Consider the following 16,804-nt stretch of genomic DNA (forward strand, 5'->3'; position numbering starts at 1 on the left):
TATAATGGGATACTTGTGAATTGAATAGAGTTTAGTCCTTGTTGCAGGGTGGAGGTGCAGGAACTGTTTTCTTTTTCCAATTCTACCAGATCATAACCTTGGCTTTAACATCTGTGCCGTAATATCTCTTTCTGTGAGTGGTATTTATGCAACTATATAAAGTTTGTGGGATGTATAATGGGAATTGCTATTTACCTGTTACTGTTGTTTTTATTGTGGTTATTACTGTGCACTTAGGAATGTGCAGGATTTCTGGTTAAAAGTGGAAAAATGTTTCACCTTTGAATGCTTAAGCAGCAAGCTTTAAAGAGCTTAAAATATATATTGCAACTTAGTCCATTAAGTTAAAAGGTGGCTTTGCTAGTGAAGTGAGAATATACAATAAAAGCTTTTTCATTTAGTATTATTGACTCCTACATTAATAAACTTCAAAAATATTAATTCCTAAGTATACTGGATAGTATTTTACTTAAAATTGTAGAAATAAAGTACTTAAACCAAAACAGAGATACGTACCTCTTCCCTATGCTGATTTTTTTTCCTGACAGGCTGAATGAGGGTGCCTTGTTCTACTTGACATCTGCCCATGTCTGAGTAAGTCTAATTTGTCCAACAGTAATAGGTACTTGAGCTGTGCCCTCGGTAATCAGTAGATTAGGGGTGTATGTGACAGGTTGGACACCGAAGGGACATGCTGTATCTATGCTATTCAGTTTCCTCGTGAATGGACTAATATGTTCCGCTGGCCTTCCCTGATCTTAGTAACCACATAAAGCTTTATGCTCTTAAAATAACTGACAGTCAGCAGCTGGTTTCTTACCAGGATTTTTTTCACTGCTAGAGAAGAGAAAGTGGGATCCAAATGTCATGAGTCCTGTTACCTTCCTGGAGATAATACAGGTTTTTCTTTTACTTGTATTTGCTGGATTGCTTCTGTGTGTGGGGTTTTTTTTACATGCAATGCTTATCTAATCAAACTTTCGTCAGTGGAGTCTGTTTCACCAGTGTGGATTTATTAAGTGTAGGTGGTGATGAATGAGCTCTAATATGCTGAAGTTGTAGCCATAGGTGACTTGTATTGGATAAAGGCTTTATGAGGGATGGAAAATGCAGGTGAAATGCAAGTCCTTTACAGAACACTGAAGATACTGTAAATATGTAAGGACTCAAACATTTTAAGAACAATTCTACATCAAATTGATTAGATATTTTTAAGCCAACTAATAAGCTTCATAATATTTTGCTTCATCTTGCCATAAATATGTGAGAGTTTACTTTTGGTTCATTGTGCAAATCCAGGCATGAAACACCTGATCAGCTGACTTAAAATTCAAAAGAATATTTCATTTAAAACAGTGTTTTAATATGCACACCTCAGCATTGCAAAAATTGTGCTTTCTGGTACTTTACTTTCAGTGCAGGCAAGATGTGATGCTGTGTAACAAGGTAGTTTTTTCATCCTTGGGAATCTTCAGGTAAAAGCTAACTTTGCTGGTAGTAAAGTAAGGGCATTGAAGAAGGGAAGGGGACAAGGGAGAGCCCTTCTGTAAGGCATGTTAGGTTCATGGCATGTTAGGTTCATTAGGTTCACGGCCTGGTTCTTCACAGCTTACTGTCCAAAACGTGAAGTACAGCCTGAAATGGTGGATATGGCAAGAGGTGACCCTTCCACTACAGTCGGGAGAGACCTGTCTGAAGGGGGTCTACTGGATGGGAAGTATTGGTGGGGAAGAGCTGTGTCTGGTCTTGATGAGGCTGTCAGCTGCAAAGCCATAGCAGATAGGCCGAGGGGTTAGTCTAAACACAGGGTACTAGTTGAAGGCAGTGTCATCTCAAGGTCATTGGTGTGGGAAGAATAGCCGATTTCCTTCAGATAAACTATAGAAATAATGTACAAAGAGGAGGGACCACGGAGGATGACTTAGGGCTCACACAAACTAGTGTATTGGAGTTTGAGTAAAAGTGTGTTCTGAGCTTTTTTAAGTCCAGCTTTTATCCTGCGTGTCACTTAACAAGTGTGTAAGCAGACAGGTTTGTTTTTAAACTTTACTTACATAAATCTTTTATATAAAAAATGCCGCTCTGTGTTTGCCTTGAAATTTAACAATGACTCTGGTATTGTCAAACTTGTCACTCTTAGAGTTCAAATTAGGAAGCCCATAACTGCCAAAACACGAATTGACTTGAGAGCCAAGATCTGTTAGGGCACAGATGCCGGTGTAGTTAGGCAATGAAATAATCCCGTTTTAGCTCGGGAGCACAGAAGCACGATTGTGCTCCTGCAAATTCTATGCAGAGGTTGTAATTGCTGAATGGTTTTGAGATTATAGATTTGATTGCATTAAGATTGTATAAAGGTCTGTCTTCCTCTTCTAGAGGTTTATTTTGCTATCTGTCCAATGCCTTATGAAAGGTTGCTGTAGCTATGCAGTAAAACAGTTTCTGATTTGGTGCAGGAGTCCTTCTGAATGATTTTTTTTTTTTTTGGACATGTTTTAGCATGATGAGGGCAAAGCAGTAGCTCTTCTGGAGCTTTAGACTCTGCACATTAGTAATACTTCCATTGCTAGCTTGCATCCTGCATGTTACAGTGTATTTTTTATGTGCCAGATGTTTACATTGCTTTTATAGTGCTCTGTGTGCTGTACAGTGTAGTTTTGCAGTAGAATGGTTTACATAAAACAAGAATTACTTGCCCTGATTTTAAATATGGTTTTGTATAAATATGGCTATAAACTTTGTATTTGGGGCTCAGTGTAGTGGATCCTGTTCTATTCAGTCTCGCTTCCTTTTTAGTATATGCGGCTTACCTGAAATTACGCTGCTTGTAAATGGCATTTCAGGAAGTCTGAACTGATCCAGCATGTGCCTACTGCTGAATTTTAATGAACTCCTGTGTGCAATATGAAGTGTGTTGGTTTTTCTAGTAACAGAAGCTTCCTTAAATTTTAGACTTTGGACAGTTTCACACAACTGTTGTTTTTAACAATGATCTCTTTGATCTCTTGCTTCTGCCTCAAGGAGCCAAAACTGAAAAGCTTTGATAACAGTATGTTGATTTATTTTTTTTTTTTAAACATAGTAAGGAACACTGTTGTAGTGTCTTTTCAATTAGACAGAAAAATCTGTGGGGAATTTTTTTTAAAAAACATTTGTCTGATACCCTCTTTAACACTTGCTCCTAAGCAACCCTGAGTCAACAGATGTTGCATTTTGGTATTTGCAGCTGGATCAGAATGGCCTCTGATGGATCGGCCTGAGTCTCTGCTCTTATCATGCTATGAGAGTGCTCAGCAGTCAGCTTACTTCTCTTGTCATGTTTAGTTTTGATGGCCTTTGAGCAGAGATAATCAGCTTTTTGTACTGGGTTTGCAAGAGGCAAAGTGCTACCTTAACAGTTGCACTTGTAGTGCTTACCTGTGTGATGTCAACCTTGAGCTCCTGGTTCTTGCTGCAAAGGCTCACAGATAGTCTACCTTACTGGATGCAGTCTTGTGTTTTAAATTAAAAAATAAAAATTTAATAAATGAATTTTATGAACTTTCCTATGAAGCAGATTTCTCATTTTTTACTTCATCCACATGAACGACAGATTCAGTGACCAAGTTTAGATCTTCAATTCTTTTGAATTTAATGACACTATGCTTTTCCTTAATTCTGTGTGTACATGAAAATGCTGTGAAAAGTACAGCTCAATATCTAGTTTGCAGAAACTCTCCTTCGGTAATATGTTGTTTGAATACTCACCTGACAAACAATGCTGGTATACAAAGGTAAAACAAAACATCTTTCATCCAAAGTCCTTATAACGCGAGTGCAAAAAGAGAGTGCAGGTGTAGATGGGGATCTATAGTAAATCAAACTGAGTGACTAAGAAGAAATAGTTGTGATGTATCAGCACTCTGACTGTCAAGTGCCATATGTCATTGCCAACTTGCTGGTTGTTTTGAAGGAGAGATTTTTTTTTTGAGGCACCTTTGTGCGTAAAGGGTCACATGAAAGAAAATAGAGGTGCTTGTTGGATGGTTTGCTGAAGGTTGATCTAATTAAGGGGAACAAATGTTGCAAAACCAGCAAAGCTGAGGTCTGAAGGGCATTAGGAAGCAGCTTTTCACGCTGGATGTGGTGAGAGAAGCAGGAGTATTGGATGGACGCACTGTAGTAAATTAACATGGCTGAAGGGATAAGGCAGGAAGACATTTCAGAAATTTGAAAGGTTTAAGAAATGTGGAGCTTGTCTGAAACCAGAATAATTTAATTTTGTGAAAGATGGATTTTACCAGAGTAGATAACAAAGGAAAAATGGTTGCCTCTTGAAGATGTCGGAGAAATAGTTCTGGAAAAAATTGTTGTGTATTTGAGAGTAACTCTTTATACAGGCAGCATACACTTATGAAAGATGGGTTTTATTCAAAGTTTTATCAATTTATTTCATCAAATCAGTTAGGATAAAGTCATTTATCAATGTAACTGCATTTGTTTAAGGCGCTAGCTAGTCTGAATGTGTAAGTTCTTTAGAGAAACAGCACCCTTCATGTTTCCTATATCTTCAATCTCTTGCCGAGGGAAAAGATGCTGCAAACAAAACCCTCTTTCTTTACTCCCCCCAGCAAACAAATTACCAGTCAGGCAAAACTGCACATCCCTAATGATGTAGTACTGCAGGCAAGATGAAAAGCATAAATGTAGATATGTCCAAAGACTCAAAGTAGTATGTAGGTAGAAAAGAAGAAATTAAAAGATTATTTTGATATAAATATTGTCACATTCCCCCAAGGCTTTCTAATATTAAAATGTCTAAAGACCTAGTTCAACTTTTGAATTTCACTTTCATTCTTGATGCTTTGGCAAAGAGAACAACTAGTACAGTGATTTTTATTTTTTTAATACAGAATATTTTCATTGTTTGGAATGCTTTGTGGCGACAGAAGTGACTTAATGTTGATTTTCAATGGAAAAATCAGTTCATAACACTTTCAAGAAAGATTTTTTTTTTTTAATGAAGAAAAAGGAAAAAAGTGCATCATTGTGCAGAGATTACCTCCATCTTCTCTACAGCTACATTTTAGGTATTGGAAACCTATGATTAGATCCCTCTTGACCTTTTCTTATAAAAATCATAGAATGGTTTGAGTTGGAAGGGACTTTAAAGACCATCTAGTTCCAACCCCCCTGCCATGGGCAGGGACATCCTCCACTAGCCCAGGTTGTCCAAAGCCCCATTCAACCTGGCCTTGAACACTTCCAGGGAGAGGGCATCCACAGCTTCTCTGAGTTGAAAAAAGATAAGCAATTAAATAAGAAACCAATTAAATTTTCTCATTTCATTTACTGTTTGTGCTTCAAATTATGCCCAAGTCTGCTATCATTTCTGTTCAGACATTTAACATTTCTGTTCAGACTTTTAACAGTTAAGGAGCAGTGAAGCTTTGGTGCACTGAAGCTTTGGTCCTTGCAGAGAAACAGAATACTGTGATTATATTTCCTCCTAGATGTTCTCCTTGTGTTCATAAAGCATGCATGAATACAAGATAAGTTAATTAGAAATTAGCATCCTATATCAGATCCTGTCTTTGCAAGCCAAAAGAAGACTAATTGAAGTTTATGGTAGTCAAGGGAGTAGCAGAAATACAGGCAACACAGCTGAGCAGTAGAGAGTAAATTCATGCAGGAAAAGTTTCTGTGCACTAGGTTTGGGGAAGATTGAGATTGACACTTTTTATATTGTCACAACTTTTTTTTCCTTTTTTAACATCAGACTTTTCGGTTGATGGTATTTATTGAGTCAGTTTTCTTTCTTCTGCTGTTGATAGCCTTGACACTGTAAAAAGCTCAAAAGGTAGCATGGAGATGGACAGCACACAGATCCTGTTGTGCCTGAATAAATTTTAGAATGTAGCTCACCTGCTTTGTGGCTTTCTGTGGCTCGTTATTTCTCAAAAAAACTAATTTTCTTATCAAAAACCAAAGATGGACACCACAGATCTTTGGCAGCTGTTTGCTGCAACTTCATGCATTGTACCGTGTTAAGCACACTTCAGTGTGGCTACTCTCATCTAAAATTACAGATTACATTTTATCTCCTTTGGTCAACAGGGGAGTTACTAACCTGGGCGGCATGGATCACTCTGTGCTCAGAGGGGAGGTCTCAGCAGTGCGTCACGACAGGTATGTTGCCAGTGCCTGAATTCCTGCAGAGATGTCCGTGGGGTTTTTCCAGGATGACAGCCTGGAAGCCTTTCTTCCCCATCTGGAAAACTGAGGAATTCTGGAAGAGCTAATTAGTAGGTGACTTTAAGAAATGAAAGGACCTAGTTAGTAAGTTGTAAGCTAATTTATTCCTCACATAATGGACTATGTGATTTTTCAAATAAAGCAGGACACCCCCCCACCGCATTGCCTTGCCTTAATCTTAACAGTTCACTAATCCAAGATTTCTGTGGATTTTTCTGATTTAGTTGATCCAGCTGCCATCGCATCTGCTTTTAGGTATTCAAAGACCAATTTTAGAACAAGGAGGCAATAACAGTTACTTATCAAATATGTCAGACTATGTCCAAAAGATTCCTGATATGGCTGGAAAGGGATTTCTGTCTTAAATTATCGATTCTATCTTGATTACACGTTGCTTGCTATTTAATCTTTTTATGCTTTAACTCTTTTTAGAAAGAAAACTCACACATTTAGTGCAAGGAGTGAGATGCTTATGTTATCCTGGAAGAAACTCCAGCAACCTTTATTTCAGTGTCCTCCTTTCTTGAAATAAAGTTCTTTCTTAAAACAATTGTTCCTTTAAGTGAACCTGGAAGCTATAAAAATATTTATATTTTTATCTTGTGCTGTACTTTGCACACCTGTAATGGTAGTTTTGTCTAATTTGAATAATTTATCTTAGAAGGACTGGTTTCATTTGTTCAAAGAAACTAGATAAATCAGTATGTTTCTGGTGCAGTATCTTTCTGTAGAAAATCTTTTCAGATGTATGCTATATCTTTTTTAAATTTTGATGCTTTTTGTAGTTGAATTAGGAACTTCATACTTAAATGAAAAGAAAACATAAGCTTAGATGTCTTAAGTTTATAATGAAATAGCTGCTAGAAGAAAAGTTTCTGACGCTCCTTTGCAAAGGAGCTTCATTGTGCCAAGAATGTTAGTCTTGATTTGTGGGTTTTTTCTTTTATTTTTTTTTCCCTGGGGATGTGACAGGGAAATATAGCAGCATAAATGAGTGTTTCAGTAGGGAAACAGTGTTGGTAAGATTTGTTTTCCCTTGTAGGTGATTGGAAATATTGCTGCATCAAATGGCATCATTCATGACTAGCAATTTTCTGTTAATGCTATTTAAGGCTTCCACATTCTTCACTTTGATAATGACATTGAAACCTTTCATTTAAAGAACTGTTTTGAGCATTTTTCTTAATATTAAATGCTCAATTATTTCTGTTCCAAAGGTTGTATTGACATTAAGCAACCTTATGCTTTAGCAAGTTTAGACCAAAGAAATCTAACAAAGCTGTTTCTGTAGTTTCATTGACTGATCTTGTGTACTTTGGTCTCAGCCTAAACATAATTCATGGGACAACAGTTTAAATTATTGAAGTTATGTTTTGGCAGTAGCTAAATCATTCTTGAAGAATGATCAAACTCATCTGCATGCTGGTCTCTGCTTCCGGGGGGATTTTCACTACATGTTTGATCTTGGATTAGAAGCAACAGATTTCCTGCTTTTTTAAAAAACAAAAAAGGCACATAAGTGCTTTTTGTCTGCTGGATGCAGTTATGGTGACTTGAGCATATTCAGCCTCAAGTTTCACTTTTCAGACTTGTGTATGAGTGAAATTGTTGTATACTGCTGTCACTCAGTGAATGCACACAGTCTTTTAGCAGTGTTTTGGTCAGTCGCGTTTCTGCTTAGCATGAAGAACGGCCATTTAGTGAATAATGCTGTGAAACTCAAAGAAGAAAAAAAAAAAAGGGCTTTCCTTAGAGCAGAGTTATTACGTATGTGTTCCCTCCATTTTTAAAAGCTTCCAGTCTCTAGTAATCCCAAACAGCACCTCTTTACTCCATCCTATTTCTCTTTAGTTATTCTATTCTACTTGATTTTATTTAGCAGTCATGTCCCTCTCTGTCTGTAACGGTGATATTTCAAGTATTTTCTCTCCTTCTCATTAAGTCCATGAATTCATGTCCTTTGTTCTTAGACATGTGCACTTGAATATTTTAGAAGTACATATTCATTTGAAATGTGAATGTTGGCATTTTTGTATGAAGCCTTTTGAATATATTCATGTAAGAGCTAAAGTTAGAAAATAAAGAACTGGAAGAAATCCAGTGGATTTTTTTTTGAGGAGATGACAAGTTTCTTATTTATTGGACACTTGTGTTGGTCACATCTGGTCTCAGTATGGTGTGTATGACAGTGTTTGTGCTTGTTTAGGAGGAAATGATTTCTTAACCTCAGTGGAAGAATTAATCTCTTCAATAAAAAGTTTGTTTCTTCACTAAATGCTTTTAGCTCTCCAATTTTTTTTTTAACCAACCACTCCAAATGACTTAAGGATTAATAAAGTAAAAACTCACAGCTTTAGGGTTGACTTGCATTTAAATAAAATCTCTGAAATTTTTTTCAAGATTGGCTAGATAAAAGTAGTGTTTTCTTCATGATGGAATATTTGGTAAAAAAGCAAAAGTTGCTCTTGTATGACTAGAAATTTATGTGCAGTCTTATTGAATATATTGGAAGCATAGAATAGGGTGTACTGTAAATTTTTTATGCATGAAGAAAGGAACAGTAGTTTGAAGAAGAAACATCCTCTTGCCTTTTTAAAAGCTGGGTTTTGTTTTTGGTTCAGGTATGTTTCTGGGTTAACTGCAGTTAAACTCCCTCTATGCATGGCTTCTGGATCCTAACATCTGTCCTAATGTAGCTTTAGCATATGGTTTGTAAACCAGTGCCTTTGACACATGAAATGTTTGCAACTTGATCTTGATGTGGGAAGCAAATAGGTGTGAATCTGAAATAGTTTATATTATATATGAAAGAAGTCAGCCTACTGCTTTTAATGGGATGGGAAAGCTTGCAAACCAGGCTAGTCGCTTGGAAAATCTGTCTGGTTTGTGCTGCATTCAATACTGCCTGAGCAGATTTGCTGAAAAGATACAGCTCTGGAAAGTTCTCCAGCTGGTGACAGGTGGTTAGCAGTGTAATGCAACCTCATGCTGATTGTCATTTTCCCTTTTGTTTCCATATCTCTGTCATTTGGGTGGATGTGTATTGGTTATAACTGTTCTCTCCATGGCAAGTGGTGAGTGTCATTGTGCTATGAGTCATTGTTTCCCTGCTCAGTTTGGTGTTCATTTGAATGCATCAAGTTAAAAAGAGGAGCTTTATCCAAGGTGACTTTATGCTTATGATAAGGTGCTTTAGAGTCCTAAATCTAAAATAATCTACTCAAATAGCGTGTGTAGCATTCTGCCTTTGAGGGAGTATGGAATTTGTTTTTATGCACATAATTTAGCCATTGTGACCCTATATTTAAACTGGGCATGTCACTTTTGGGTACAGACTGGCATCGTTCTTAAATTGATAATGCACAGAACATTGAAAAACTTAACTCCTGTTGTTTCAAAAGTGAATCATTTTAATATGCAGCTTAATCTGCCTTAGTAGCTGATCATCTAAATAAACATTTTTGAAATACAAATTTTCATCTTGAAAACCAACAATGTTATCTTTAAATTCCTTACTCCCAGAAAATACTTTTGGTGCTAACATTCAGCTGTAATCAATGTCCTCCCATGTAGTTGAGTATGGAAAAATTCCATTGTACTTTACTCGTAAAGGAAAGGGGAAGAAAGCATAAAACTTTTCTGTGGGTGCATCTGATCAGTTTTATTTCATTTTGCTGATAAGAAGTGACCTAATTTTGAGAAAGAAAGTATACCTTTGTGGGTGCTAAATAGTTTGTTGGTACTTCCTACATTTAAAAACAAACAAAAAGCCTACCCCAAAACAACTGAAGGATGTGTATTTTTGTTCTTTACTTGAAGGGGAAAAAACCCCACACCTGAACACCAAAACCCCTTGCATTATGAACCTAAACCAGTCAAAAAAAACCCAACCCGCTTGTATATTCCTTTTTTTTTTAATACTAGAGGTGTTCTCTGTGTGTATGTTCATGCATGCAGCTTGGCAATACATTTCTGATTCCGTTGTCTTTGGATATCTGGGATGTGATTCAGGTTTTAGTTCACTTGGATGCCAAATTAGGCATATCTGTAATTGTACAGTGGTTGGGACTATGCTGGAAAAACAGGATACTCAGTCTTGCTTGAGTGTTCACTGTATGGGGAAATCGGTAGGTTTTGCATTTGAAATGGATTTCTGTTAATGAGCTGCACTTCAAGCTTGCTAATGTTATTAAGCATATCTTGTGAAAATGAGAAGTGCTAGGTTATATTTGCATTAGTGTCCTACCCTGGACTGTGAAAGCTGAAGCAACTATTGAGTTTTCACATGATCTTCAGAGGTATAGAAATATCCTGCAGGACCAGTGAAGGCTGTTGAGGGAAACAACCCAATTTTTAGACAGTATGTTCTTTTACAGCCTAGTGACTACCAATCCCATAAATAGATGCCTGCTGAAATACAGGTACTAGTATGATTCCTGCAGGTAATCGTATATTTAACAACTGATAATAAGTGTACTGTTAAAATGTAGAAGTATGTACGTCACAGAAAACGCTTCAGCTATAGCTACTACTATTCTGCCTCATTACAATATTGTGTGTATATTTATGCCTGACCTTCCTATGACATTTCTGAAATGTGAGCATCTTGCTAATCTCCTTCCATCTTCCCAAGCTATGTTATCACATCCAGCTCCATCACGCTGGATTCCAAACGTTTTCAGTGTGCAACTGCCCTGTTCCAAATTCCAGGCTTCTAGTTTAATTCTGCTCCAGCTCACTTGTTACAGGCTAGTTGAATCAAAGCTGACAACCAGGTAGGTGGAGGTGTGTCAGCCAAGGATCTGGAAGGAAACTTAATTCAAAGGGAATGTGTCGAATCTTCAGACGCTCTCAACTTACTTCTGTTGTCCCAAGAGCATAAAGGTCATGTATCAACAAGTCAGCAAGTTCCTCCGTACCCCGGCTGGACAAGGATAGCAAAGCTGTGTTTGCAGTTGCTTAAATGTGGATCGATGTGACTCAAGTGACTCAGAGCAATGTGGGAGTAAAGCTGAACATGAGAACTGAAGCAGAGGAGTTTGCAGGCTTTGTAAAGCTGTTCTCTGCTGGCTAGAGCAGCATCTTTGGCTGCTGTCTGGGTTCCTCTCTGCTCTCACAGCGAGATTTTTCTCCTCTCTTGTTTTGTTTCCGCAGTAGTTAGAACACCAATGTGACTGTGTTCAGTTCTGTTTTCAGATAATTAGAACTGGGCCCATATAGTAAAATACATAGTAGTCTGTCTTGGGTTTTGCTCAGGGGCTTTGCCAGGACACCACTGGTTTGTCATTGTACACCGGACATCCTTTTCATCACTGCTGTTTAGTGGGGTGTGACAAAGACGTTGGCTGATGAGGAGTAATTATGTGATGCACACTGGCTTGATCTGCAGTTAGACTAGCCATCTCTCTGCTATGCATGGTTTAGGAGTAATGAGGAGTGTTGTTTAAGAACAGGAATGGCCTTGTTCTCTGGACAGTTAATGTACTGGGTTATAAGACCATTTACAATGCAAAACTTGGGAGAAAAGGGAGGGAGAAGGAGGGTGAATGAGCTGAATGACATTACTGGAATTTGGTCTTAAAAAGAATTTGTTGTGTGCATTCAACAACTCAAAGCTAAGGCTCAATAATTGTACTTAATTTTAATTTTTCCAAATGGGATATGCACCCTTTGGTTTCTGTATGCTTTCATCAGGTTACAGCAATGAAGTGAAGGCTTAGTCACACTGCCTTGTGCATTGTTCTGGGGTGTTGATGAAAGATAATCTTGAATAGGCTGCTTATCTGCAGTTACTAGAATTTAGTTATTTTACATAGAGGTGCTTGATACAATGGCTAAGAATCCTGAACAGCTTCTTAACTCTTTATTGAATGTAATTATTTAACATCCCTGGTAGTCTTCAAAGATGTCTTTTCTTTTTAATAAATCAGTATTTTATGCTTAAATGGGTATTGCCATTGATCCTCCCCAAATCCCTGAAAAGGCATTTCAGCACCCAGCAAAATTTTGTCATGTTTTAAAAAAAAAAAAAAATTCTCCCCAACAGCTGCTTTCTGTGCAGCAAGGTGTTGGTAGTTTGCTTATGTTTCTACTATGGTTAAAGAATCAAACAGAAGGAGGTATGTTTGTGCATGTTGTTGCTTGATTCAGGATATGAGCCAGAACATAAGTTTGCAGAAATTTGATGAGAAGCACTAAAGAAAGAGCACTTCTGTAATACCGTTTATGTGAAACTCCTGTGGGTCCCATAGTTGCTGTAACTGTTGGTTTCCCTGCATAGGTTTATTTTTCACTGGACAATTTTTATTTCAGTGTTTACCGAGACTCTTGTGGCAAATGTTCATCTTATCTCGAGCTACCAACTACATTTCACTTCAAGTTCAGTACTGACCCTACTGAATAAATATCTGTCTTACTGTCCTGCCTTCCTCCCTTCCTAATCTTACTGCTGTATCCTGTGCTTTTGGATGTGGAGTAGCATATGGCTGGCTCAGCAGAGATTTCCCAGGTGCCCCCAGAATTAATCTTGCCTTCTTTTCATGTTTCCAGTATATGCTATTCAAAGGCCTCAAAAGCTTCAGCTTTCAAAGATTTTAGTGTCATGAAAGTACTGACTTCATTTGAGATTGCCTTTGAATTGCTAGGCACCAACACTGCTTTCAGTTTAAGGTTTGCTAAACTGCAAAAATGTATTCAGAGGCAGTTATAAGTGTCTGTAAATACATGGTCAGGCAGAAACAGGTCAGGCATGATTGATGTCAGTGCTTGGCGCTTTTTTAAAAAATTTGATTCTTTTAATACTTCATTATGTGGGATGATAGCATTGCATTTTCCAGGCAATACTTTGTGCAGTATGCAGCAAGACTTTGTTCAAGTGGCCTCAGTCACATTATGCCTGGTCTGAGTTACTATCATCATTCTTCTGAGGTAGTATTTGCAACTTTGGTGTTATATTAATATTAGTTATTTCTTAGGTTCTTGGAAAATCTTTGGGCAAATAAAGTGGTGTTGCAGCATGACTTCTGGTGGTGTTTGTGATGAAAGCGATGTTATGTACTTCTCATGATGTGTGTATACCCTTCTGCATATTATCATTCTCCCTTGTGTGGGCAAAGTGATAATTACAGCATCTCCAGAAACCAAAATGCTGGATTTAAGAACGACTTAAACCTTAATTTGTAAGAACATGTTAGAGCAAAGTTTTGCTTAACATAAGATTTGCTTTGTTTAGAGATCAGAAAATGATTATACAATGAGACAGAGCTCCATAAAGAGCTGAATATATATATAACTGAAAGAATGTGCAAAGGCTTGTGGGAAGGTGTCGTGAGCAAGTGGGGATGCTTATAGATGTCCTTGTATTTCAGCTGTGTCTTGTGTTGGTTCTGCTACTTGTGCATAAGTACCTGAGCATAGTCTTGGATTTATCCGATCCTACACTAAACTTCATAATTAAATTTTAAATTCATGTAACTAAACTTGTGTAGTTCAAAGTTACAGTGGAAAATGATGGCCAGAAATACCTAATTTGTAGGTCAAAGTTTGGCTAAGGCTGGAGAATTGGATATTCATGTCTTGTAAGAAACAGTGGAGCATCAGGCTTGACACACTTGGGGTCAGTTATCCACACAGTCTTTTTTTAATGTCATTTCATACCCAATTCCATACCTTCTTTCTTCCTTGACTGAAGATGCACTGCTTTTTCTGCCTGAGAAATTGTCTGTGGAACTTTGTCTAGAAACAGTTTCATATTGAAGGCTTATCTCAGAAGCAATCAAAAATTTCTTGAAATGGAGTCATAGCTTAAATTCATCCTTGTGGTTAGCAGTACAGATTATATTGCATAGAGTCAGGTATAATACAGAAGGAAGGGTGTTTATAGTTGTTCCTAAATATCCATACGTTTGTCCTGCTATAGTATTAATGATGTTTTGGTAGTGGGAGGTAAGGCGAAGATGTTTGCTGACCTCGTATGTGACTCTGCTTGAGTCTCCTTCCGTGCCTCAGTTCAAACCACTTTTTAAAATTACTTTTCACAGTTGCTTCTGTGAATCTGTTGTAAGAAGAAATGATTACTGAAAAGCTGATGGTGTGATAGCTGAAGCATATTACATGAAGTTTCCTGTTTTTTTTACCAGACATCTGCTAGTTTCATTTGAAGCTTTCTCTTTATTGTGTCGGAGAGCTGGTGAATAATGAATCCCTGTTCACCTTTATCATGCTTTTGTGACACTATAGACTCTTACTGTATTTCTTCTTGCCTATCCGCCTTCTGTGCTGTTAAGTCCAATCTCCAAGTTGTTCCTTGTACACAAGCCGTTTCACAAGTTTGCTCATCCTTTTCACTCTCTGCCTTTTCCAGTTCCATTGCTACAGCTGGTGAGATGGGGCAGAGAGCTCATATCTTAAACCGGGCAACGTGGGGGAATGGTGCTGCATTTGTCAGCAAGTAACTTAGGAACTTTAAGGCTGGGCACAAGCTACTCGGAGCTAATGATGTTATACAAATCAACCGAAGCTTAAGGAAGAAGTCCTATTTTGCATCTGTGTCCTACATGAAGTGAGTTCTCTAGTTATGCTGGTTTTTTTCCCATTTAAAATGGGAATTTATGAAAATGAGTATTTGTCTTGTAGAGCAGTTCTTATGAATACCAGAAGGTGGCATAACTGATTTTCCTATAAGTGTTTTGATTACAAGAAATAACATAGGATGCTACTAAGCTTATTTTAAAGTTGTTCATCAAAATTTGATGTAAGGAAAGCTGGATCAGTTTAGCTTTTAATGCTTAAGGGAGCTATTTAAAGGTATACTCATTCTGCTCTTTTTCAAAATGTGAAAACTCTGATGGGATTCATCCTGGCTTTTGTATCTAAAGTTTTTGAAGTTGTTTAGTGAAGTGCAGGATGGAAAGAAGGGGTTGTCCATCGTGTGCAGTGAAGTTCTTTCCTGAGCTGTTTTACAGAATCCTGGTTTCCTATGGACACATTGTTTAGATATTTTGCTTTACCAATTTGCAAAATGAGACCAATTCCTGCCTGGTTTATACTCTTCAGGTTTGCTGATGCTATGCAAGAATAAATTATTAATATAGTAACTCATTAATTATAGTTTTATGCTGTAGCAACTCTAACCATATGCAGATTTATAGGTGTACTAACGTTAGAAGCAGTAAGTGGAAAGAGTGTGCAAAAAGGACCAGTAAGCATTTAAATGAAAAATCTGTTTTCAGCATAATATATATTTCATCTGGCAAAACTGGAAGCTTAGTCTTTGCACAGTGTTGCTGTGCATTTAATGACAAGTTGATGCAATAAGGTATTAGATACCATCTCATGTGATGCTTTACTTATTAGAGAAGCCTGTCTCTGGGGCAGTCATCTACACTATGGTGTGGATCAAAAAGTACTTAAATATACTTTAAAAGTAGGCATTGTTTCCATTCAGAGATCCAGGGGGACTTATTCATAGAGTGAGCGTATTGGGCATAATTGGCAAGGGGACATTTTGGTAGTGGGGGTGTTGGTGCAGGGGTGCCCTGTGATGGGATGAGGCTGTGCTGGGATTGATTTTTGCATTAAAACCTTTTTTTGTCTGAATAGTTAAATTAATTGGTGTAGGACAGAACCAAAACTTTGGAAGTATTGAGATATGTGGGATTTTTTTTTTCTTTCCTTCAGCTCCCTCTGGCAGGCAAACACTTGAATTACAACTATTTTAAACTGAGAAAGGCTTGTCCCAGATCAAAAGCTATCAAAGTTGTTTGGTGTTGTGTATGTATGCATCAAAAAGATTTTCAGCTGTAGAAAAGCAGATGACTGCAGCTGCAGAAGGTGCTGAAATACAAATATTTCTTGTCTTAACTGACTTTTGTACAAGTCTTTTTGCATGTCACACCTGTGCAATGACATTGCACCCCAAGGACCTCTACACCATGCTCATCTATTGTGTTGGGGTTTTTTTTTTCCTATAATGTCATCTCTCCTGAGCCTGCTGTGATTCACTAGAGCGGCACAGATGAGTGATGTGACTGTTTTGCATAGAAGTAGAGTGTTTGCAGAATTTAGACCCTTTTTTTTTTGCTGACTGAACTGCCGGGAGGGCAGGTGGAAGGGAAGTGGTGCAGTTCTGCTGTGGGTAGCTGTCACCCTGGCTGAGCCCTTCGACCCACCTCCATGCAGTCCTCTCCTTCTCAGAGCTTCGACAATTTTTTTTTTCAGTTCTGTGTTTCTGAAGGACAGTTTGTCAGGAAAACTGCCGAGACTGTGCTGTGGTGCTGGTCAAACGGCTCAGCAGTGGGACATGTATAACCCACTACGTGGACTCTTCTGAAAGCACTGAACCTCAACTTTCATTAAGAGTCAGATGTTCCAAATTTTATGAAATAAAGGTTTCTAATTGGGAGACTTTAATTGATTTTCATTGTTTTTAGAAATCCAAATAAGATTAGCATTCTTCTGTGGTCCTTTCTAAAAACAGCTTGTACTTAGACTTTTCTCGCTATGGACAATTATTTTATGCAAAGCAGTATGTCCTGATTTGATCCTAAATTATCCAGATAGTTACATTGTC

At 37.7% G+C, this 16,804-nt stretch overlaps 1 protein-coding gene across 9 annotated transcripts in view; it reads left to right on the top strand.

Moving 5' to 3' along the window:
* Nucleotides 1-16,804, top strand: part of KLHL13 (kelch like family member 13) — a 92,507-nt gene that overhangs the window by 21,983 nt on the left and 53,720 nt on the right. For 4 of the 9 annotated variants that reach the window (XM_054840065.1, XM_054840064.1, XM_054840061.1 and 1 more), the window contains one exon: nt 6,097-6,168. The exons of the other annotated variants lie outside the window; for them this stretch is intronic. In XM_054840065.1, the coding sequence (XP_054696040.1) occupies nt 6,097-6,168 (72 nt within the window). The remainder of the gene's footprint in view (nt 1-6,096; nt 6,169-16,804) is intronic. 9 annotated transcript variants of the gene reach the window in all.

Source organism: Grus americana, chromosome 12, assembly GCF_028858705.1.
Source record: "Grus americana isolate bGruAme1 chromosome 12, bGruAme1.mat, whole genome shotgun sequence".
NCBI lineage: Eukaryota > Metazoa > Chordata > Aves > Gruiformes > Gruidae > Grus > Grus americana.